At 39.4% G+C, this 26,564-nt stretch overlaps 1 protein-coding gene across 1 annotated transcript in view; it reads right to left on the reverse strand.

Annotated features, from left to right (window-relative positions):
• Positions 1–26,564, reverse strand: part of LOC1275636 (neurotrimin) — a 98,843-nt gene that overhangs the window by 70,134 nt on the left and 2,145 nt on the right. Inside the window, exons 2-7 of the mRNA XM_061662953.1 lie at positions 15,937–16,034; positions 15,525–15,732; positions 13,208–13,366; positions 12,977–13,105; positions 12,600–12,896; positions 12,338–12,510 (exon numbers count right to left, since the gene is read on the reverse strand). Of these exons, the coding sequence (XP_061518937.1) occupies positions 12,338–12,510; positions 12,600–12,896; positions 12,977–13,105; positions 13,208–13,366; positions 15,525–15,732; positions 15,937–16,034 (1,064 nt within the window). The remainder of the gene's footprint in view (positions 1–12,337; positions 12,511–12,599; positions 12,897–12,976; positions 13,106–13,207; positions 13,367–15,524; positions 15,733–15,936; positions 16,035–26,564) is intronic.

A 26,564-nucleotide genomic window follows, 5' to 3' on the forward strand; every position in this document is an offset into this window, starting at 1 on the left:
CGCTGTGCGTGAGACAGGTGAAGCAAACGATCACGAAACGGTATATCAAAGAGTTGTAAAATATCAGAATGTATGATGCTTGCCGTTCACATGGGCTTTGCGGCATGATAGTGACATTCTAGAAACTTTATGAGTATTACTTAGTACCCGCTGCATGGCAAAAGTTAAGGATTTCTATTTAGGTGTATGATGTCTTCCCTTCGATTCTGGTGTAGTTCAATCAGTCTAGCAACGCAATCAGTTGACATGAAAAAATAATCACATTTAAACATTTTTTTATGATTTTCAAACGATTCCAATACAGTGGTATATTTATCGCAGGTATCTTTTGGTTTCGCAGGTATCATAGATATTTTATTAGATTAACTACAGACCAAATTTAGGTAGGTTATGAATCAACATAAAAATCACAAATTAGAACATCCTTTGCTGTGAAACTTATTGCAAAGGTCATTTTCTCAAGTAGAGTAAACACTTATTTTATATTTTTAGCGTTTAAGATAAGGAAAAGATTTCTGGGATGATTTACAAATTACTGGGCGTCTCCATCATTAACATTTTTATGTATTTTGGTATATATTTTTTCTTATATTGATTAATTATATTACTATTACTTTAGTCAGAGACAATGAAGAAAGAGTTCAATTTTTAATCAACTAAACAAAATAAAATAATAAATCTAGCTACAACGTTACCTGTGACATAATATTTCATTGCCAAAAACGCGTTCTTCAAATCACCGCAAGAACAGTACCAACAATCACATCCAAGCCATTCCATTCAATCTAGCGTAATTGAGTTTCAACAAGGGCTTGCGGTTGTGACTTTGGGCGAACGTACAGCTAAATTAATTTAGTCGGAAATTGTGAACATGTCAAACCTCGGAGGCGTTCAGAATAGTTGCGCACAATGTGCTGTGGGTATCATTTAATTAGGTGACTTTCTTCACCGCCCGCACCGGGATAGAAAGCGCGCAGTCCCTGTCACACTATCAACCGTAGCGAAACAGCACCACATCGTTCGGGAAGCTTTCGGCTATGTTGAGAAGGGTCCGTCGTTGTGGGCGACCGTACGCAAAGTACCTTCCCGTCGTTCAGTTTTCGTGAGCTGTGACACTTTTCGTGACATTAGCATGGACGTTCTCAGAGTGGCAGAATGCTATCAGTAGTTTCCGGGATCCATGGGTAGCATATCAAACACCGTGAAAGGTGATGCGTTTCTTAGTGACAAATTTGTTACGTGACAACGCTCATATCTGTATCGGGAATTTCCTCGAATCTTGTTTTCCTAGAAATGCACAGCAGGAAAAACCACACTGTCACACCGAGTTGGCGGTAGCAACTCTTTCAATTACCGCAAACGTTGCAAAGATAGCTTCCGCTTGGTGCCACATCAGCTAGAGCAAACAGTAGAAGCTACCGTTGGCTTGTTAAAAATCAAGAACACAAAACATTGCGAAACAAAAATGGGTTTAACTTTGTTGGGCCAAGCGAGCATGATGTAACAGAAAGAAAGCAAAACGTTAAGCATGGGTATATGCACAACTCATGCGCGAAACAAAACGAGACGTAAAACCGAAAACGCTCGCTTGAAAAGCTAACAAATCGCGCTACGTTCCTATCTCTCATGGGACGGCCATGTGCGGTAACTGGCACCATCGCCGGCGGAGAATGAAAAGTCTGCGCTTTGAATGAATTAAAACAAATTAAAAATGAATTTTAAATATTTGCATTTACCCATCATGGTATTGTGGTGGGTTGTGATCGTGGCACAAAATTCCCTCAAGTTTACAGCACACGAGGAAGGTACTTTTAAATTTAGGCAATTTAGATTGAAATCATGTTGGAATGTTCTTTACATAAACTAAAATTGTCACAATCTTGATAAATAATCAAACGTATAAAAATGATTAACTCAGTTAATTTAGCTCGTCCATCATCGCGCTTAAAACAAACTTTCAACCTGTCCAACGAACCTTTGCAGCGATAAATCTTGCAGATTTGAAGCGAACTAATAAAAGGGCTGTGTTTGCTAAACATCAGTGACTGTCTAGTGGAGGGATGATTAAACTACCTTTCGTGGAAAGGTGTGTACAGTAGGGGCAGTAGTTTAATACGCAGATAAGCAGCGCCAAAGTATAGCGCTCTGTTTACTCCGAGAAAGTGTTTGCACCATTCAGTGCAACTGGAAGGCTGTCGTTTGATGTATATGATATATCTCGACCAAAATAAACCATCTTGCGGCAGCTTGATATTCTTCCAAGTCAGATTTATTTATGTCAAAGCTGTAAAGTAAAGCAAACTGAGCCGTACTTACGGGTTTGATCTTAAGATTCCCAGTATACCCTCGTTCGGTGAAGACAAGTATGCTAGAATTTATGACGCATAATTTCAAGTCATTAGTACGGTGCTTTCCCGGTGAGCAGGACGTTCGTGGTAGCTGGAGGTTCGAATGAATGTTAATTTATCAAGCATAAGTGTTGCAGCCTGGTGATTATCGCGCGAAGAGATAAACCACCCAAAGTATTACGATTGTATGATGAAGGAATAACTTAAAGTTAGTGTTATGACAATCCCAACGAAACAGCAGGACAGTTTATGGTGACGATTACCATAGGAGTATCTAAGAAAATCTAGTTGCTTGAAATGATTGAAACAAAAGTATAAAGTACATGTGTTTAAAACGGCGGTTGGACAAATTACTTGCAAAGTATTATATTTTTACTTAAAAAACATATTTACTCAATAATCGAAAAAACTAAAGAAAGCAAATCATACTGTACTTCAAACCTCTCACAACAGTGTGTCATTAAACAAGTAGACCATACAGCACTGTGCTGCTCTTTGCACCATCACAGCATACCAAACAAACAGTGCCCGGTTTGTAGCATGAGCCGTTCAAAACAGGCTGCATAGACTCTTAGCACCGTATGGTGCAAGTAGGTGAACCTATCGATGGCAGTGTAGCTGGGAGAATTAATTAAAACTTTCCAATGCACCATACCGTGCAAGCTACCCGCTCCTTAGCTTCCACTCTATTATCATTAGTATGCTTTATCAGAACATGCTATATATATTAATTGCAACAACTATGTGCGAGAAACCAGCCCCCCCCCCTCCCCCGCCCAAAGGTGTTGCTGTTTTAATCAGCAACATTCATTAAGATGCTGAGTCACAAATTTGCTGCTCGGTTCACTTCTGCCCGAAAATTAAACCGGCGGAAACAATTACAACTTTTCCGAAATCGCAATATGAAGCACGAGCACTGCTGCGGGCACTTCTTCGGGGTGCAGTGCAAAATTGGCAACCAATTAGAGGCGATGGTTTCGAGCTGCAAGCATTAGCGCACTGTATGGATTCGATTTCGTGGCAGAGGGCCGACAGCTTGGAGAGAAACACGCGAGAGAAGCTTCTACAAATCTTGGCCAACATCTTGAGCAGTCAAGAAATCGCCAGAGGCAGATTCTGACCTTCAGATGCACAAACGATTGGAATGTTTAATTTCGAGTAGACGTTAGCTTGGGGGGAGATTGAAAATGTTCCGATACTGATTAAGTTGATTCATGCTCTGTTGAAAGCAACAACGTTTCTTTTGCGGGTTATCTGCTTAAGCCGAAAAAAACTGATTACAAATTGAAAATTTACAATTTCAGGATTTTCTTGTAGTTTTATATGAAGTTATTCGCTTTATGTTAAGCATTTTTGAAGTTGACTCGTTAGAGGCATCACAAATTATCTAAAAACTATGAGTTAAACATTATGAAACATGTTAAACATATTCAGTGAGTTGTAGTTTTGTTCAGGCATATAATAGACTTTTTCAGCGAGATATAGAATTATTCGGCAGTAGGCGTTGTCGAACGACTTAAGATCGTGGCCGACATGGGTTCAAGCCCCAAATGGACCATGCTGCCATACGAAGGACTGACTATCCTGCTATGAGGGGGGAAAATAACTATGAGGGGAAAACTCTGTAAGCTGCTGCGTTATGCAAAGCGCCATTCATGTCAAAGATAAGATCGATACATTTCGTTTGAAAAACTAATTTCAAACTGGAAAGCGATTCTTTTGATTTACTGATTATATCGTAAATCATACGTTTATACGTCTTGTTTACACGTTTGAGAAAAGTTAAACCACCTTTTGTCGTGTCAATGCTTACAGTGGTAGTAGTAAGACCGTATGCAAGCGATTCATTGTGATGGGAAATGGTTGGCAAAACGGAATGATTTGTTACTTGTGATATAAATTACATTTTTTCTAAATATATCACTTGAGCTGCTTTTCCATTCGCATTTAGATTTTTTTTTATTCTTTATTATTTGATTTATTTTTCTATTGATTTATTTCCTTTTAACATTCTAAATTTTTTTACACATCATCCAAAGTTCTCAACGATGCCTTTATATGGTGACGTTTTGTGAGAAAATGTTATACTCATTTTGATTGGCCCTCATATGTGGCGAAAAATTCAATAAAACCCTTAACATGGGACAGATTTTCATTCCACCTCACATCTTTGATCAACCGAACGAGCGTTAGTTTGTCCTAGTTTTTTTATGTATGTTTTTTTCCTTTCCCTAGAAGTCATCTTCAGCACTTCAATGCCCTGCAGCGGGTCGACCCACTTTTGGTCCGGGATTCGTCCGCAAATATGGTTCGTCCGCTGGTCAGAACGACATCGTGACTGCTGGCTGTAGGTGTGGCTTGTTCAAAGCGATGTTGAAGATAATTTTCATTACCATTCAACACACAAAAGGTCCATTTTCGGTCACATTTTAGCACATGACAGGAATAACAACGGTCCACTAGAGAGTGGAACTGATTTTTTTGTTTTATTCAAGGTCAAAAAGTTTCGCCTTTGCAAAACGAGACAGCAGTGGCAATAGTGTGTGGTTTTGCTTCTGTATAGCTGTGTGTTTGTATGAACGATATGTTTCAGCGAGACAGTGTACGATGCCGTGATGCAATGGTTGACCTCAGTAATTAATCTTTCCCCACGTATGCATTGTATTGGTTTATAAACGTTATTTTTCTCGTACTGAAAAGTGCCGCTAACTGTTGCTGTTTGAAAATTGAAAGCATAAGTAGTAATTAATTCATTCTATAATAGTCTTTCATAAATGGCAATCACTACACAATAGTGAATTTAAAGCTTCAATGTCAGTTGAGGTTCATTTTAAAAACAAAAATACAAAAAGACCAATCCGTCACCGCTGATTCATTAAAGCTTAGTGTATTGTTAAGTCATCAGGCGTGCGGCAGGGGGGAGAACGCCTTCCTGCCGTTAACCGTGGTGAATTTTAATTAAATCCATAAATTTCATGTACAAATTTCAACTGACACGTGTGGTGGTGAGTGTAATGGGGTCCTCCCTTCACGTATAGGTTGATTGGTTTTGGGGTGAACTAACCGATTTTGTCAACGCGTGTCACAATCACGTATCTGGATAAATTGAAAGCGCAAACAATGTTTCCATTTGATTCATTTAGAATGATTTTTAAATAAATAAAAAATAGCAAAACAGACAGTTTTTCACCAACTCAACTGACTGCTGAGGTGCATGGTTTGATTACATGGTAAGACAGAATTGACTCGTAATTACGAACCATCGACCGTGGTGTGAGTAATGGAAATTGAAATGAATTCATCTCTTCTGCTTTTGCTGGGCCTTCCGGGAAGGCATGATGTGCCAAAAATCTAAACACACTGTGAGAAGAATGGCAAATCACGGTGCTGGGCACAGTAAGCACATTTTCCACAACTCCGTACCATCGATGCTTGGCTACTTTTGAGACGCCGTAATAAGGAAAGGCTGTAGCCAATCCATTCTGCATGTGCATTCGATTACGATGGTAATGTAATTAAGCTGTTAGTGCATTTACAGACTGACGGACTCGTCGGGACGTTTGATTTGCAGTGAGCGAAGCGAACTTAATTGAAATCATTGCGAAGGGTGACACACAAAATAGTACGTTAAATCACGGGCACAGCTAATTGCATTAAAGCTAACAACAATTGCTTCAATGAAGCACCATCATTTAATTGTGTCATTTGAAACACGTAGCAGAGTAAATGAAGCGTTACATTATTGTACCAAAACTAAATTGGTTATATTTCCTGCGATTTAAATTCGATTCAGCAGCTGATACACTCGTAAAACACCCGTTGGCTTTATGGCTATGGGAATGACGAACTTTGGGCAATAATCGCGGTCAAATCCTTCGATCAAACTAAGCGTTTTTTTGCCTTTTGAATTGGGGCTGTATTTTACGACGCATTAAAATTTGATTTATTGTATTGCCATGCTCGCATTAGCTTTCGCCATTGAGTTGGGGCGCAGTAAAATTGGAACCATTTTCTTAGCAGTTGTGTGAAAGAAGTTGGTGGCATGAGTGGAGAAATTCTATGAGACGATTCAGTTGATCAACGATTACGCATGATTCGCATTTAATTTACAGTCTAAGGCTTATCTTGGGTAATTGTGTTCAATTTCACGCTTTAAATATCATGATCATTTTGGTGATATTGTTTGCATGTTTTTAAATATTTTTTCGTAATAAACAAATGATAGAATTTTGACACATTTCTATCATAAAATTTCCATACAACTACGAGCCGATTAATGAACTTCATTTAGTTAGAACCACAATTTCACGAATATGAATATCAACATTAAACATTAAATTTGTAAGTCATCAGTTGCCTTTACCGTTCCTGCAGCTCATATGCATGATTAGTTTTTGTAATCAACATGTATCATTTGTCAATTACATTTGTTCGTAAATGTCGGAAGCAGTTTTAACCAATGGGTGTAACAGAAAGGCGTATCGGATTCAAAATTTGCCGTTCAAGTGTTACTTTCGCGTTTACCACATTTGACTGTAACATAAAAAGTATCTACCACATTTTACATCGAAAACCGATAAAATTATGCCATACAAATGCAACCACTGTGTGCAGGTCGCTAGCAAATTTGGTTATGGCTAGCATCGTTTCGGTTGAATGCACACGGGTACAAGTGGTTTTAGGAAAATGCGAAATCCTTCTCTGCGTTTAGAATCAACTTTTTTGTGCAGCACTATTTTTTTTCCAACTGCTTGTACCGCTATTCGCCGTTATGATAACGTGCGGGTAATTTTGCGTGGTTTCTGATGTGGTTTCCAAGCACTGACATGCCGTTAGATGGTACGTTAATTGCCAACACGTACCTGCAGCAATTGCGCTTGTTTCCGAAACATTGATTACTGGAAAATGTGCAAAATATCACACTTCCCGCAGAGCAAATTGTTTGATATGTTGAGTTGCAAATTAAAGTTGCATTTATTGATTTTATGTCTACATCTAATATGATGCAATCATGCGCATATAATACATTTTTTTGTGCTAGCATTGCTAATGACTTTCCTTTTGTTACTGTGAAAATTCATATCAAACATTCGAGTTATATTAGAGAGCATTCTTCAGAGTATTTTCTTATGGGAGATATCAAAATAGTATATTGAAAAACAATGTTCAATGTTATCAATGAGCCAAATAAAAAATAATGTTTGGTACTATTTTCAGATAAAACTCTTTTCAAGCATCTCTAAATCTACCAAACGTTTCTAAGCTACTTGATACTTTCCGAAACATCTTCGAATTTGTTATCGAGCTACCGCATCTCTTTACACAAATCCTCTTGGGTGTGCTTCGTTCGGTAGCGTCACAGCAGAGGAATACCAACACGGTTTAGGTAAAACCGGCCTCATTATGACGCCTGGTAAAATTTCCCCTTTTCTGATAAGGAACCCGCTACACGCCACATGATGCTGAAATTTCCATTTAATTAGTTGTTTGCCAAACGGGCCCACTAGCCGCTTCACCCGGCCGTTTGCCACCGGGGACACGACGCTTTTGCTCCATTCTCGGGCGTCGAGCGCGTCGGATCGGTATCCTTAATTCCACGTTTTGCAGCGATTAGGTCACGTTTCGTGTAGCCCGCCACTAGCAAAGGGAAAAACTGGCAAGCAGCAGACTGCCAGGACGTTGTTTACAGATTAATCAAACCGACTTTGAGTGTGACGACTGTCGACGTGTGCGGCAGACTTGAAGACTTTTTCAAACAAACGTTGGCTTTTTTTCATTTTCCTCGGTGAAGGGTGTCGAAATAGGCGTTTGCCATTTAATAAAGCATAGCCGAAAGACCGGCGGTCGTGAAAATTGGATTATGAAGATTTTTCATCGATGATTTCACCGTCCGTCTAGCGCTGGTCCGGGGTTAGCTTTCCGAGCGCCAACCGGACGTTGGTGATGGGTCGAACGGAAGCAGTACAAACAGATCGAAAGCGGATTATAAAAAGGCATCGAGAGAAGCAAGCGATCGGTGGTAGATTTTTCATTTTGAAGAAGGAAAGTAAGGGGGATAGAACTAGGGCCAAAAATTAGGTGCAAACTAGAGCGAACAGCAAAGGAAAGATTGGAAACACGGCAATGTGTGAAAATGAACGCAGATTAGAATTTTTCGGTGCTTGCTTGCTTTGTATGCTTTGGAAAATTCGTAGAAGTGATGCTTGAGTAGCTGATAAGTTCCAACTATCTGAATTGATAATAAATTAAAAATAATCATTTTTTCCTCAATGTTTACCATCGCTATAGAAGGACCAGGTCAATAACGTTGCAGCTTTTCTCTGATTAGCTTGGTTAGCTTTCTTCGTGGGTGAAAGTTTATCTTTTTTTTCATAAACTGAATTCCAATCAAGCGTTTTTATAGGATTGAAAATCGATGTACTAGGATGTAGAAAGGAACTACAATGTAGAAGGAAAGAAGATATAAGTAGTAGTTGTAGAATGGTGAAATGTATTATGTATTAATACATTATGTTATTAAGTTTTTAATTGGTTTGATTTTTTTTTATTTGAATTCAATTTGCTGAACTCAGCTTTGTCCAGTTGTGCTTGATTTATGTATATGTATTCGAATGGTTGTTTTGTGGCCACTCATACAAATGTATGTTATTTTATGACCTTTGTTTAACCTGTTAAGAAGGTTGTATTTGCATATTTCTTCACTTTGTTTTTCCTTTTACTATATAATTAACTTCTTAATTTTTTTAAAGGATAAAATAAAAAGGGCTCCCTTTATACACGCAATTTAATATAATGCTATAAATAAGGTGTGTAGAAAGTTTTATATTGTTAGAATATACTAAAGCTCGAAGTATTTATGGCAATTCTTAAAGCAATTCATTCGTAAGTTTAAAATAAAACAGCAAGTTTGTTGAACATCTAGACTTGTACTAACATAACTGTCCTTTTTGAGCTGATATTCATGCTTTGCTGAACAATATTTTGCATGCTACATTTTTGTTGAAGCTTTTAGTGTTTCATGCCAGACGGACAGGGAAAGTAAGTTAACCCCAGGAATGTGAAAGCTCTTTGAAAGCTGAATAAAATTTGCTGAAAATTTTGCTTTGCGGTATTTTAACGTTGTTATGAATAGCACAGTTTAGATAGTTTTGATGCTCACATTTCTGTGCAATCAAATACGCAATTAAATATCGTGCTATAAATAAGGTGTATAGAAAGTTGAGTTTTAGAGCATACTAAAGTTCGAAGTATTTATGGCTATTCTTAGTGCAATTCATTCGTAAGTTTGATATAAAACAGCAAGTTTGTTGAACCTCTAGACTTGTACTAACATAACTGTCCTTTTTGAGCTGATATTCATGCTTTGCTGAACAATATTTTGCATGCTACATTTTTGTTGAAGCTTTTAGTGTTTCATGCCAGACGGACAGGGAAAGTAAGTTAACCCCAGGAATGTGAAAGCTCTTTGAAAGCTGAATAAAATTTGCTGAAAATTTTGCTTTGCGGTATTTTAACGTTGTTATGAATAGCACAGTTTAGATAGTTTTGATGCTCACATTTCTGTGCAATCAAATACGCATTTAAATATCATGCTAAAAATAAATTTAATAGAAAGTTGATTTTTAGAACATACTAAAGTTCGAAAAGTTTATGGCAATTCTTAGTGCAATTTATTCGAAAGTTTAAAATATAACAGCTAGTTTGTTGAACCTCTAGACTTGTACTACTACGCTTGTCCTTTATGTACTAAAACTCATGCCTTACTGAACAATATTTTGCAAGCAAAATTTTTTGATGAAGCTTTTAGTGTTTCATGCCACACGGACAGGAAAAGTAAGTTAACCCCAGGAATGTGAAAGCTCTTTGAAAGCTGAATAAATTTGCTGAAAATTTTGCTTTGCGGTCTTTCAACGTTGTTATGAGTAGCACAGTGTAGATAGTTTTGATGCTCACATTTCTGTGCAATTAAATATCATGCTATAAATAAGGTGTATAGAAAGTTGAGTTTTAGAACATACTAAAGTTTGAAGTATTTATGGCAATTCTTAATGCAATTCATTCCAAAGTTTAAAATATAACAGCAAGTTTGTTGAATCTCTAGCCTTGTACTAGTACACATGTCCTTTTTGTACTAAAAATCATGCCTTGCTGAACAATATTTTGCATGCAACATTTTTGTTGAAGCTTTTAGTGTTTCATGCCACACGGACAGGAAAAGTAAGTTAACTTCAGAAATGTGAAAGCTCTTTGAAAGTTGAATAAATTTGCTGAAAATTTTATTTTACGGTTTTTCAACGTTGTTATGAGTTGCACAGTGTAGATAGCTTTGATGCTCACATTTCTGTGCAATCAAATACGCAATTACATATCATGCTATTAATAAGGTGTATAGAAAGTTGAGTTTTAGAACATACTAAAGTTTGAAGTATTTATGGCAATTCTTAGTGCAATTTATTCGAAAGTTTAAAATATAATAGCAAGTTTGTTGAATCTCTAGCCTTGTACTAATACGCATATCCTTTTTGTACTAAAACTCATGCCTTGCTGAACAATATTTTGCATGCAACATTCAACACATTTTGTTGACGTTTTTAGTGTTTCATGCAACACGGACAGGAAAAGAAACTTAACCCCAGCAATGTGACAGCTCTTTGAAAACTGAATTAAATTTGCTGAAAATTTTGCTTTGCGGTCTTTCAACCTTGTTATGAGTAGCACAGTGAAGATAGTTTTGATGCTCACATTTCTGTGCTATGGTTCTCATCAAATTGTAATATTTGAGAAAATAATTCACTCTTTGTAAAGATTATCAAAGCTTTTAGCAATTCAATAGTTTATCTTTAAATTTTTTTAATTAGTTTGTTTTTGTCGATTGAAGAACTCTCAATATTGTGTTCGGCGTCAATTACACACCGATTAACAATAACAAATGAAAATAAATTAAACAAAATGTATCTTATCCTCTGGTTTTTCAAGAATTAAAACAAAAAAGCTTCTGCCTTAGCTTTGATTTGTGCTTTGGAAGTATGAAGGACGATTCTTCAATCTGTAGAAGTTCATTTAACGAGACATATTAGTTAACCTATTTTAGACACCGTGATAAACTTTAAAGCTTAAAACGAATAACGAAATTAAATATTAAAAAAATATTTGTATCATTCATATATCAGATGTTTGAAGGCTACTCGTTCTGTCAATTAAGCTATTTTAGACACCATGATAATCTTTAAAGCTTAAAACGAATAACGAAATTAAATTTTAAAAATTTATCTGTATTATTCATATGTCAGATGTTTGAAGGCTACTCGTTCTGTCAACTAATATTGTAAAATATTCATAACATTATCAGCTTCAATTTTGTAATAAAGTTAAAGTAACACATAATTTAATTTCTTTCAAGACGCCAAACAGGCAAGTCCATCCATCAAACACTTTTCTTCCTGTGGCGATAGATTTTGCTGCCATTTATTGCTGCTCGTACAACGGGAGATTAATTTACATTTGCTTAGGTGGCAGGAGTTATACACTTGCTGCTAACATAGTAACATCGCTATATGCACATGTAATTTATACTTCGTATAACATTTGTTATGTTCCCTGGCGTTGGGAGAAAAGGAGAGGAGAGCGGGAAGGGGAAAGAGGGGTAGGAGATGGCTGCGATCCTTATCATAACGTCTTAACGGTGACTAAACCACTTTTACTATCTCTTTGATTTCGACTCCTCTCTCAACTCTTTCCGTAACCGTATTTTTTCTTCTAATTCTCTTTAATTATTCTTCTAAGTTTCATTAAGTTTTGATAGTCACTACGCTCTACCTTTGTTTTTTTTCTTTAATTTTTTTGCTAGGTCTAGACTAGTTTAGTTAGGCTTAGTTTTTCATGAATTTTTTGTTTATTTGTTAGGGTTTATTTAGTTTTAAGTCTGCCTTATTTAGCCTTGATGGCGGATATTGTATTAATAAATGAAATGAAATGAAATGAAATAAAGCGATGCCCACCACCAACCAACCGAAGGGACCGTGTGCTCCACAGGAAGAAGAAGCAGCCGAAGCGGTCAGTAGAATTTCGTTAATTTTGTTATCGGTGTAGTTCTTGAGAAACGTCGTTGACCCCAGATAGTTCGACTGTTGAATGACCTGGTTTTCCACCTGTTTCGTTTTGGCTGCCAGGGAGAGAAAGCGAGCAAAACAATACCCGGTTATCCAGTTAAGAAGCGTTTGAAGCGTCTGACTGGTCGTTGCAAATGCTTACATGTTTTACGGTACACTCGCACCGACTCCTCCGTAGTGCCGAGGGAATTTTTGGCCACACATTTGTACACACCGTAGTCGGTCGCCTTCTCCAGCCGTATGGTGATGCGCATCGTCACCTTGAAGACGTGATCCTCGAGCGTGGAGTCGTACGTGCCGCCCTGCAGTATGATTTCGCCCTTGCCCTTCATCCAGTAGTTTATGGAGTTCGGCTGGGCCTCGCTGTGGCACTCGAGGGTAACCCGGCCGCCCAGCTCGGCGTAGTACTGGCGCGTCGGCAGCCGCACAATCGGTTGGACTGAAATTTGAAAGCAAGCAAATCGAGTGCGAGTGAGAGATCTTTATCCGGCCGGCCTAACCACGTGGCACACGCCTTACAGTTGACTGTTACGATAATTCGTTTGCTGACCGTCGGGGGCACACCGTTTGATGCGATGCAGTGATAGGAGCCGGCGTTATGCCGCTGGATGTGGTAGATGTGCAGCATCGCTCCGTCGTGGCTCGTTACTATGCACGAATGATGATTAAGTTATTATTAGGGGAACCGGTACTACGTTCGGGCCGGTGTCGGTGGGTGTGCGCCAGCTAAGCGAAATGAATAATACATACTTCCGGAATCCTCCACGGATGTGATCGACTTGTCGCCCTCCCGCTTCCAGTTGACGGTTGGCTCGGGGACGCCCGTTGCGGCACAGGTGAGCGTTACGTTGGTACCCTCCAGCACCACCATATCCTGGCTGGTGGGATAGTCGAGAATGTCGGGCGGGACTGGCGCCGGGGCAGACGGATTGTTGGAATCAGAGCACAAAGATGTAAACAATAATTATTGATCTCGACATTAGCGCCTTGGCGAATGAGTGAATTTCAGGCTAAAGTGCGTGTTAGAGGAGTTAGGCTAGTCGATGGAGGCACATTATGACATTCGAGAGGTTTTAATGCTGCTATCGCGACACATATTGCTGAGCTACTGTGGTGCTCGCACCGAATTACAGCTGCGTTTACGTTGCTTACACTACATTATGCATCTTCCTTGCATGCAGATGAGACACTTAATATTCCCCCTAACATAAAAACAATCAAAATCTGCTTAGCACCGATTACCATAAGAAGGCAAAACACTCACAGACCAGTCCCGCGCGCACTTTGTCTCATTGGCATATGAAAGAAAGTGTCGTATTCCACACCCTACCGAAGTAAAAGCAACACAAAATTGTGTCGAAAATCTTTAATCTTATGTTTGCGTGTTTGCAGATAGGATAATAATTTATCGTAAACAGCCTAGCGAAGAACGCACACGGCAACTATTTGACCGCACTGCCACACATTCCCCATGAATTGGTCAGCCCGGCTAGCCTGTCTTCAAATGCCGAGGCAGTACGGTGAAGCCTCGTTAAGTCAACACCCGCTCAAGAAGGTCATAAAAATCTCCATAAAACTTATTCCCCTTCAGGCTGCCCTCATTACTATCAAAACAATTTCCACCCCCCAAAACACACACACATACACACCGTGACTGGATGGAGAGGGTGTGTCTGCACCTTCCGGTCCTCACTAAGCAGGTGTGTTTAAATTTTCATCATAACCATTTACGTTTTGTTGCTGTGGGACTTCCAACCGTCCGAAAACCACCCTTCGCTTCCATCGGTAGCAATGAAAGTGAAAGTATTTGCACGCAATTTCGTCACTTTTACCCCTTGTGCCGGTGTCAATGAAAGTTTTGGAAGCTTTTTTGGGAAGCCCCTCGTCCGGGGCACTAGTCACGTGTCCTTCAGCAAGCTGTCTTGCGACAGAGCGAGAAAAGGAATTTCTACGCATTGTCTTGCAGTAGTACAGCTGGCTGACTGTGCGTTTGTCGTCGTATGCCTCCGCCAGCAGGGCAGCTAGTGGCCCTACTGTTGCGGCACTATTTCACTTCGAGCAATTCAACATCAAACTCAAGAAGCACCACGAATAGGCAAGGCGAACGGTTAATTGTGCGCCATTGGATGGTCGGAGGTGAAGGCTACGGCACGAATGCGTTTGAAGCCTGATGCTTTCACCTTGCTGAAACGTGATTTCACATCACCCGATATAGCAAACGCCCCGGCCGGGGTGAGGAGTTGCGGTGAAACCCAAAAGGAGTAACGTGTTACGTCGATGACTGTTCTTTCGGAACTTCAAACGGCTGGGAAGTTGTAGTGAAACTTGTGCGGTTTTCGTGCCACGTCGCAATAGAAGGTGTTGTTGACTAGTGCGCTGCAGCTCTCGATCCGTCAGCGATGGTACGTCACGTTTTAAAGAAGCAAGCGCGGACGGCAAACCGAGCACGGGTGCTGACATTAAGGGCAATCAGAATCGCGAATGACTCGTTTGATAGTAATTTTCAAGAGAGAATGAGAAAAATGTGACTCTCCTGGGACCTCCAACAAATCATTGCATCTAGTGCAAGATTTTTGTGTTTTTTTAATTAAACTTTATTCATTTTTATTAGAATAACTGATAGTCTTTTTGTTGTTATTCCTTTTTCATGAACTCATGAAAAAATAAATCGAAGTCTATTGACTCGTAAATATACATTTTTGATTTTTTTTTCAAAACAAACGAAATGAGTCAAATTCAAACTCTATAAAATTAAAATTGTAGTATTTTATTTGAAAAACTTAATTTAAATTTAAATTTCATACAGGTGATTTATATGTCATAATGTATTTCATATCATAACCAAAAATAGTTCAAAAATATGTGGGATTGTATTGCCTTATGAATCATTAAAAATATCGAACTAGTATAAGTGTCTTAAAGTGCTTAATTTTAAGTTTAATTCTAACAATCTACTGATGTTTAAGCATATGCTATAAAAAGCGTATAAAAGCTATTATTGTTTTTTTTTATTATAAACTAGAAAAGAGGTTAGAAGAAAACATAGCAAAGGATCAAAACCTCTTACCTACAACGTCAAGGTAACCCATTTGGCTTTTCATGGGATCCGTATTGATCTGGCACATGTACCAGCCCTTGTCCGACTCCCGAATGTCTTTGATCCGCAGTTGCCAGATTCGCTGTTCGGTGTGTGTTATCGCTATTCGCTCGCTCTTCGTTATTACCAGCGTTTCAATTGTCAATATAGTCTGTGTATCAACCCGCAACCAAGCAACCTAGAAAAACACACGCATAAGTAATAGAATCAGAAAGGAAAAGTCCCATTATTCCACTTTAGCAGACTTTCTGATGTTCCTGACAATGATGATGATGATGATGCTGGTGACCGTGAAAAACGAGGTGCTCCACTTTTTCCATTTGTGCTAATTATCCGGAAATGGTACACAATTCGAATGGGGGAATCGTAACCAGCCAATTACCTTATATTTGTACAAATCATGCACCGTGCACGTCATCACTCCTTCGCGTCCCACCGGTACGGTTACGTTTGCAATCGGTGCACTAAATTTTGGATCAACTGCTCTCCGGTTCGGGTTTCACGATGCAGCATTGTGTGTGTGTGGAGTACGATATGCAGGAAGAGAACAGAAGCCAGAAAGAAGAAACAGTTAGCGAATGAAAAGTTTGTGTGGTCAATTAAGTTATGCTCGTGGCCGCAATCGATGGTGTAAGTGTACTGAAGCTGTTATTATTACTTTACAATCAAATAAATCATCCGAGTGACCGAAGACGCTGGGCAGAGCTTACCGAACAGAAGGTTGGTTGATTTGTTGGCGATGGCGAGTTGCAGCATGATTATGTGACTGTTTACTTAAACGCTACTTACAAAGTGCAAGGAGGAATTGGCACGAGAGGAATGTAAAGGGTTCGATTGTTGTGAGCTTGTTGCAAGGAGTAAAAGTTTTCGCTCGGGCCGCGGTTAGAGGTTTTCCCCCCTGTGCGGCGGGCATGTGTGGTGATCGCATGTGACGACGAACGCTGCCGCCATAATGCATGTTTGGCTGCGAATGGTGCATTTATCATAAGGCTAGTATTAGTAGCGTTTAACGCAAAACGTCGGTAAACTGCAAAAGTGCATACTGTGTCGTTGGTAGGACTGGGGAAGGTCAGGACGTATTTCAACGAACCTCAGTCACACAGTCGGAACAACTGGTTGCCTAAGTAGAGGTAAACAAAGTTTCATGTGGCGATGTGGGTAAAACCCTTGGCGTCAGGAAGCATCAATTGAGGGGAGGAACCGTAAACGGATGTAGCCGTGCGGCAAACTTTTGCAAACTCCTCCAACCGTGTGTTGAAATCGGGGCCGGAGGTGTGAGTGAGTGAGCAAACGGTTTCTAAGTGTGTTCGCTTCCACGGTGGTTCGGTTTTGCGGTATTGATTTATAATTGCTGACGTATTTCTTTAGGGTCATTACGGGCTGTTGAGATAAAGAGCGGAAATGAAATTCAATCTGCTAACGGGAACAAGAATGTAGTACAAGAGTGGTCTGGTGGTTAATTTGCTCATTTGATGGTAGTTGTTCATATAGAACCGCATGATTGGTAAAACTATTTGGAATCGTTTGGAGAAGATACTTATTGCAAGGAGTTGATAAAGATGAGCATGTATTTGTAACCTAAAATTAGCTTGCTTCATTTGCAAACAAAACCGGATGTAGTTCTCTGGTTCAATGTTAGTTTTTGGTTGTGGTAGCATGTATGATGGTTGACTTTAATCTTAATCTTAAGTTAATTTAATAGAAAAATGGTTATTTGGAATAGTTGCTTATGTTTGTAGATTGAATTACCTCACTTTTTCTGTTAATATTTTCAAATAACTTTGAATATCAAGATAAATTAATTATGCTTGTTCGATTAAATCAATCCGTTATTTGGTAGCATTTGGTATCCGGCATTCAACATTTTGATAAAATGTTATACAAAGTTATACAAAGATAACAAAAGATAGACAAAATCCAATCGCTTTTATTAGCCAATATTTTGCTTGAATTTTGTTTTATAATTTGTTGTTTTGAACACTGACGATAGTATTTGAGTAATAAAGTTTCACTGGCATGTTCTTTACGCTGCACGATAAGTTCCCTATCTTTTTATGTACTTTTGATTCATCTTCACTGTGCCAACCACGTGGTATGTACGAAATGAAGATTTGATTATGTCCATATGCATAAAGTAGGTCAGACAAAATTTAAGAGAGGTAGCTAGACGTTTTAACATTTTGGCAATATAATTAACAGTTGTTGGTACTATGCATTGATAACAAAAGCTTTTTAAAATATTAATTAGTCAAGCAAATCACAACATCAGAATAAAGCTATGATAGACGACACTTATCACCCTCAAGAGCTCGTACAAACAGATAACGCAAGTAATAATCAGCTTTATACAGTATTTCTCGGTTTATCATGGACTACGAAGTCACGGTAGGGTTTTGAGCACTTGGCATACCCTAAAATCCCAGACCTAGAATACTCACAATCCGAGGTAATTATTTGAAAATCACAGTATACAATTTATAATAACTTTTTACTCTTCGTAATTCTGAATAAATGAACTTCCTCTACATAATGATGTATGTAAAAGTGCAGTAAAAAGTAAAAGAGCCAATCCTTTTTGTGAGTTCTTTGGCCCTCCCGTCTCTTTTGCCTACAATTTCTCGCCGAAAAAGGGAAAGTGTCTGGGAATTCACGAACAATGCTGCAATTGTCATCTCATCGATCCCTTGATCATAGTTAAAAAATGCGACCGTGACCGTTAGCTGAAGATAAGAAACTTCTCGAACTGTTTACCACCCAGTGGGGATGAGTATCCTTTTTCTACGCATTCGGATTATAATTTGCAACCAACCCTCTACGCACTTAATTCTTTTTTAAATTTTGACTCCTTTTGTGTGAGGGTTTATTTTTGTGCGAGCTATCTGTTCAAAAGATGCAGGCTGACTATCTTGGCAATGCCCAGCTGTCTATTGTTCTGCAAAGAGTGTTACTTTTGTGCTTTGTTTTGCTTACTCCCGCTGGTGTGATGGAAGAAGTTACCCCAACCAAAACCGTATAGATGTACGCAAATATTTTGATAAACTCACAGCGAGCAGTCTTTATCCTTTTCTTTGCAGTTTGCTCTTTGCTGGTTAAGTTGGCTGTCTCAAAGGGAAACCAAGTCCAGAGAGCTAATCCAAAAAAATGTTACTGCCTGAGAAAAAGGCAATGTTTATCAAGAGTTTACGTTCTGAGACTGATACTTTTACGTTTTTAGCCTGCCTCGTATTGGATATCTGAAACAAATTGTGGCGCGACGAAACGTATAAAATATATTAGTCCGATATTTTCTTTTGCCACTCTTCTTCTCGGTTCTTAGGGGGATAGTTTCAACACTCCTTCGCTAGTGAGGAAAGGAATTAAAATCACTTTTTCCCTATCCACCGTAACATAAAAACCCGAAACGTGAACCCTGCCGAAGGCAAAAATGGGTGAAATTAGAATAATAAATTAGTAATGAAATAATTTGTATTTGATTTCGCTTTTATTTGTCACCTCGTGGCCCACCAGGGGAATGAGAAATGGTCCCAGTTCTAGTGGATTCTCCCTTTCGTTTCGATTCTCTACGGCATTTCTTTCACATTTCGTACGAGTAAATCAAACCTTGCGGTAAGAACGAAACACAACCACAGACCAGAGAGAGAGAAAGACAGTAATGGGTAAAGGAGTAAGGCGAACCCAAAACCACTGTCTCGCACCTATTGCTGTCAGCGGGCGGAGAGCCACTTTTGGCTGTGGTGTAAATATTTTTATTGCATGCTTGGGGCAGATTTAACACTCATTTTCCTTTTGGCCATAGAGCAGCGTTTCCTTCTTCCTGCTCCCTTGTGTGTTTTGTTTAATGCTGGTTTGCCATAAGCGTTGTGGTGACTTTTCGTGGTTCGCTAATCGTCAAACACGGAAAATAATGACGAAGAAAGGATGAGAAAATTACTCATTTCCAGCCATAAGTTCAACCGCTTCTCGGCATCAGGCTTTTTTTTTTTTTGGTTTACTCCATTTGTTTATTTGTTTTCTGTTTTCTGTTTTCCAACGGATGGTGGTTTCACTATCGCGCGATACCGGCGGCACTTGTTATAACAAATTGCTCAACGGGCGGGAAAATTAGTTATCCCCGGTGCGCGGCAAGTACCCGCTCGGTTTCCGGTTTCGGTGTTTGTTTGTTTTGTCAGCAGTTAAATATACTTCCGCATGTTTAGCGTCGTACATTGCGCCAAATGGGTGATGCTAATGAGGGAACTGTTCTCAGTGAGCTTTGTTCTGATAGGGCTATTTAAAGAATTTCCTTTTTTCAATGAATCTCTTACAAAAGCATCTCAGCGTGTAGTCCTATGGGCAGTGTATTGTGTCTAGTAAGTAAGTTTTTTGCAACTACTAGCTGGTAGTCAAGAATGATGGAAAAGTTTGTAGTTTGTGTAAAGCTGTTGCTAGAAACAACCCCACCATCTCTTGCGGCACAAAAGTTAACGAACGTATTGTTTCATAAGGCAATGCCACGTCCAAGCAAATTTTCTCCACGAAGCGTTTATGCAGTGTTTACGTCACATTAAACCTCATCATGAACTTCCTGGCGGGAACTGGAAAATGAAAAGTCAAACTGGACGCTAAATGCGGTGAAATTTTTGCATCCTAACCCTGCACTGATCAACGTTGAGATAACACCGAGTGACAATATTTTTACTTGTATGATTGGTTTGATTTTACATATTTGAAAAATAGAAATAATTTTAAATAATAATTGTAAATCGCAATTTTAATAAAAAAATAGATATTTTTACTAATTATCTAAAGATAAGAACAATGCATAACGAGAAACAAGGCAGCATGAAAAAATAATCTACAGCAATCAATTTCAAATATTTTAAGTCGAAAAATACAATTAAGCTGTAAAGTAGATATGTTTGAAATTGATATATTATCAATATATACAAGCTATCTTTTAATCAACATATAAAATGAAATTATTTGTAAGCTATGGAAAATTAGTTCTTCTAAAAAAATTATATTTCTCGTACCTTTCCTGTACCGCGAAGGGTTACTGCCTTCGTGTGTTTGTGCTTCGCTTTCATATCCTATCATCATCATCGACGTCATTATTATGTAAACACTCACGTACAGTCCTCCCTCAGTGCCAGGTAGGTACCAGCAGCCGGTCAGCTACTGGCAAAGAATTACCGTCTTGTCTTGTTGAAGCCCTCGCTAACGGTGGCAGTTCCGGTTCGAGTTTGACGCCGGGAGGGCTACAACACTTCCGATCGTACTTAACCAAGACACGAACCTTTCGAGTGATCCCGTCACGATGAACGCGTCCAACCCTGAAGCTCTGTGTAGAAACTGCCCAAGACGATATGTTTAAAAAAAACAAACCCCTGTCGGTACCAGCCTATCGAGCCTGTGCTGTTGTCATGTGGTTCACTATTGACTTTTTGACCCACACGGCTACCGATATGCTGGAGCGGTGAAAAGCGAACACTCTTGCCACGATGGCTAGCACAGCTAAGGAGCCGACGGTGAAAAATCAATTGCAAATTCCCATAATCACGTCTAATTTAGGAATAATAATACCTTCCCGCCGTTAATCATTGCGCCTAGACGGCGGTCGCTTGTGACGCGTTTGGGGCAGTAAGGTTCACTTCAAGAAACAGACGGAACGGATGCAAGGGTTGAAAGTGAAGTCACAGAAGGTTGATTCAAAGGATTCCAAAATGGACAGGGTCACATTTTGTGCCAGTGCTTCCGTGTAGCTTTCTTGAAGCGTTTTTTGGCACAGGCAGTGAACATACCAATTGATTTCTTTTGTTTAGTGAGCACAATTTTAAATTGCTAAACCATAATCGTGTTTGTGGTTTATTTTTCAGAAATCTAGCATTCTGCTGATGACAATTAGAACTGAGGGATAATTAGAACCTGCAGTTTTATATGATAGACATGCTAAGCGAAACCACTCAATTCGTATAATCAAGCAATTACCATTGGAAGTAATATTTTAATTGTTTTAAACATGATCATACTTCTCTTCCATTTTACGATTCAATTTTGTAATTGTGAGCAAGTGATTTATTATCCGGTTTGGCATAAACACGTCACTGTGTATATCGGTAATACACATGAGCCTCAAATTTATTTTGCCATGTAATATATTGGGAATTGGACGAACGCTTATTTGAAGACAGCTCTAAGCTACATCTCGTCTTTTTAGCAGGCCTTGTGTCTGTTTTGCATTTTATCTGTTCTGTCTGTCTGTTTTGAAAATTATATTATTTTAAGATTGATTATGTTAAGCCTCATCTTGATTTGCTGAGCTGCCGTTAATGCCATGGGTTAAGCTGTATATTATAAATAATCTTTGTCGCCTTGGCAAAAAAAAACTTACAAGCTTTTGTAATTACAAGGAGGAACTTACAAGTTTTAAAATATTAAACATACGTTTCCTGTGAATTAGTTATATGTATCTCTAATCCAAAACTGAAATGAGCTTCTGATTAAAAATTCAAACCAATGAAATAAATATCTGTATATCATATGAATGAAATCATAAATCAAACAGGCACATTGTTTGCAAATATTGAATGAACATCCTTCAAATTCGGTCCCAAATATTTGTGCACAAACCAGTGCCTTATAATCCGTCACAAACAATAACATACTCGGTGAAGCTTCTTAATGAAATTGAAACTGTGCCTGTAGGTAAGATGTTATGCGCAAAAGGCAATAACCCATGTTGAATACATGAAAGGGCTACCGCGACCGCAAACAATCCATTCCGCGTTGCCCTGTGAGCTAACGATGGTTCTTGTCGGTAGCATCCTATACCACATTCGCATAATGCTGCCTCTTTCTTAGTATCTTGTTTACGTGCTACGTATTGCGAGGATGCGTCATAGCTGGCATCCTGTTTCGCAATTTATTGGTTCATTAATGTTTAGTAGGGAGAGGACCACTTGGACGCCTATTATGACGGCGCAAAGGTCTCGTTTGATGTATTTAAAATAACTTGCTGTCCTAGTTGCATACGCTTTATGGGAGAAATTGCAAATGATTCCATCACTATGTATTTCTGCGCTAGTGGATAGCTTATGGTTAATTTATTCTATCACTGCCGTTTTTTCCCTTTTATGCTTTATTTTCTCTGTAGTGCTCCAACAGTCTGATAGTTACAACAAGTCCCAGCAAGTTTGTTTCGACACCAAAGACCAGCTCCAAAACTAGCCTTTGGTGTAGCGGATTATCAGTCTTCCCTTCAGTTGCTACATTCTAGTAGGCAGAGTTCTCAAACGGAACCACATTCAGCCACATTCTCACGATCGTTCACAGGACCTTGGATAGGCTTGGATGTTCCTTCCATCGCAACGGAAGGATTATACTCAGCGAAAACGCTCGCCAAGCGGGTGGAAGAAAATTGAGCTATAAACTGCTTCCGGATTATTAGCGTTAATTGAAGTTGTAAATTTTCATTTTTTGTTGTTCTTTGTGTTTGTTTGTATGTGTGCGTTCCATTTTTATGCTTTATGTTTTCCCTCCATTTGCGTATTGCGGCACCGTTTGATACCCATCCGTCAGCCGTCCCCGTCGCCGTCCGGCAGTAGGTTGAATACATCAGATTCCAAACTGCCAAACTGCCGTTGCCATGTGGTGCTGGTAGTACAGTTCGAACGGTTCGGAGTGTGGCATTTCCAATTCTTCGAGCAGGAGGCGGCGACACAGTCCTGTTCCGAGCGCGAAACCATACCCTCGCTGGGGACCAATTACAGTTAATCGCTAAATCGATACCCGTCTGGAATGCTAACGGTGGTTGTGGGCCTGCACGAAAGGGCTGAAAGTGAGCCTGCCCACCAGGCCTGTGTTCGTTATATTTGCCAAGGAGTTTGGTGATTTTCTAATTAAATGGTTTATTGACGCAGTGAGCCGGTTTTTAATTGAGTTAAAATCGACTGTTTGCTTTCGGCTTTGATCTAATCATCCCACCATCAACACCGTTGGCGCTTTGGTGACGCGTTAATGGTGCGAGTAAAAAACTAAAGAGCACCGGATTCGCGTAGAATTCTTCAAGCGCAACCAACGAAATGTGAAACCAGATGGAAAATGCCAAATGATAACATTTACTGCCAATGGGAGGCATGTGGAAGTAGCTAGGAGTGGGCAAAGAAATACCTTCGTGCAAACAGATTATCTTCCTGTTGTTTGGAATGGAAAAATAGGTGGAATGTTGACATTTAGGAATACTAAAGAACTTTCAGAAAAGTGTTAAAAATTTGTTTACGGTCAAGAGAACGAGTTTTAAAATAAACACATATAAAAAAGGTAGTCTTGTACATTCGAACATTATAGGTTTTGTGTTGAGCTATTTTTGAATAATCCTTTGCTTCCCCTTAAGACTTGTTCTCTAATTGACACATTCACACTCATAAACAGAATGGAAGCTAAGCTTTAATCGCGTAGGATCTGAAATGACATCAGTGTTAAGACGGTGGTGTGCAATTAAAATGAATATCATTGTCTCAGGCATTTAAAACCATTTTCATCGTCCCCTTGCCACACCCAGCTGGTCTTACGTTGCCGGGTGATGGTGGTTTTGATCCATTTGTCGCCGCTTAACATGACACGAATTTACATTTTTTTGCTTCTGTTCGGGTAGGTTGGTTTCTTTAATTGCTGGTGTTTAAATGCTGGCGCTTGGCGCGAACGGGGTGTAAGTTGTTTGCTTTTTAAGATATTTTTTCTTCTTCGTTTTTTTTTGGAATCATTTTATTTCTTTGGTGAGTTTTAAAGGGCAAGATGTGTAGGAGGATTTAACCGCCGATGTAGGTTGTGTGCTATTTACGGGCTCTGGTTGCCTGTCAGCTCTCCGGTGACAGGTCAAACATCCGATGGTATTATGATAATCAGAGGAATTTAAAAGCAGGTTTCACTGCTTTGGCATGATGGTCGTTTGAGGTCAATGATACGCAGTATTGGTTGTGTCGACTTATGCTTTTAAAGAGTTCAACTTGGATGACTCATATTAATAGACTTTCATGTTAAGATTATTTTGAACATTAAGATAATCACTCTATAATTTTATTAAATTGTAGTAACTTAATTAAATCATTTTGCTTATAATTTGTATACGATCATCCAAAAGCCTGACACTACTATGGCTGATAGTTCATATGCAAAAATAACCAAAACAGTATTTTATAACATCATTATAACAATTATGCAACTCTGTACTTTGGCTTTTAAAATTGATAAAAATAATGTCTTTGTGACTTTATATGATAAAATACAAAACAAATTTAGCCAACTAAAATTTTCAAAAATGTAAATACATTCCTGAAGGCGATCCCTTAACAACATTCGTAAAGTTTAATAAAAAAAACACCACTCTTTTGTTACTCACGTCCTTTACTCCATCGCGACAACTCCATCGCGAAAGGGTTGGCGAAATTATGTGTTTATTCAGAGCTACGCAAACATCAAATCAAAGTTAGCCCCGAAGAAGACATTCCGTGAATAAAAACGATTATTTGGCAACGTTGCACCGGTAGGATATGCAGGGCGCGTTTTGTTTGGAAGGGTAGGCTCTACTTCTCCCTGTTCGGGGAACCCTTTCGAGCCTGGAAGGCAAATAAATTGGCAATATGCGTTTGTTTTTGCTGTATAGGAGCGATTTGATGCGAGGAGAGTGAAAAAAAACCCTGCGAAAAAAGAGTCTACCGTTTCAGTTTAGGGGGACAGAAACTCACGATGTCACGCATGTTTACATGATTTCTTTTTTACGCAAGCAAACAATCACACATATTGCTAAGAAACACTCGAAAAAGGTCTTTGTCAAATAGAAAACACTACACGCGCTCCCTTCCGAAGAAGGAAATAATGTGATTATTTCACCGTACAACAGCTGATTTAGCTTCCGTCGGTCATGCAGTGACTCATTTTGAGACACTTCATACGTTTGCCTTCTTATCGGCTCCGAGCATGCGAATACACTGCACTGGCTCCATCCCAGGGTGATAGGTGGAAGTTTCCCACACAAACCATATTGCCTCGATTAGCTTGTAAGTTTTAATTAAACACAGGGAATAAAACTAATTATATAATTACACAACTAATTCCACAGAAAGCTTCCCGGGGATGGAATCGTGGTGGCTGCAAGGGCAGGACACGGTGCCGTACGTATCATCTGCCTTTTGTTATACCGGTGGAGCTTTCGGGTGGTTTCGGTGGTTTCGGTGTATCCTGCGGCTACACGTTTGGGTAACCGTCAAGGAGCTGATTCCAGGCATTCCTTTTGTCCGCCCTGACAGGACACATTCGTGTGCATTCGTGTGCTGGGACGCAGGCTACAGGTGGTTCTTGAGATTAGTTACTGCTGCACGATGCTCGCTCGCTGCAACATTCTTCCCCTCATCGAATGGAAACCGCCACGGCTGCTCCAAGTGGTACTCGAGGTGAATGGAGAGCAGAAGATTGGATCGCTAAGAGGCGAGCGCAAGAGTCAAGCCGTTTAACACGCATAATGTGGCGGGGTTGTTTGATTCAATAACAAGCACACACGGCCGTACTGCACTCGCACACGAAACCTCCAACATGTGTTTGTTGCCGTTGAATGGAAACCGCCCCAGGCGCTGGTGTGCAAGGTGTGTTGATGCGTTATCTTTGTACAAAAGAGCACACGCGTTTTAATGCCGGAACACCGTAAAGGACTCGATTCTCAAAAGGTGGAGCTTACACAGGCAACACAGGCTTACAGGGGTGGTGGTGGATAGTTGCTTCAGTGCGCCAAGCGTGGTGAGGCGTGTAGGATGTTAAGCAGATTGCTTTAGGAAAAGTTTATTGAATCAGCTTCCGCCTTAAGGGGGTTAGTACGACTAGGGCAGAACAAAAACTATCGGTACAAGTAATGGAACTAATGTTTTTTTTCATTGCCCTATATAGTGTATGCGGGTCACGTTGCTGGATTAATGTTAAAGATTTCAAAGAGTCATCGAAACAGGATTCATGTTTTTTTAGCCTCATTACTTCGATGGGTAT

This window comes from Anopheles gambiae, chromosome 3 (assembly GCF_943734735.2).
Source record: "Anopheles gambiae chromosome 3, idAnoGambNW_F1_1, whole genome shotgun sequence".
NCBI classification, from domain to species: domain Eukaryota; kingdom Metazoa; phylum Arthropoda; class Insecta; order Diptera; family Culicidae; genus Anopheles; species Anopheles gambiae.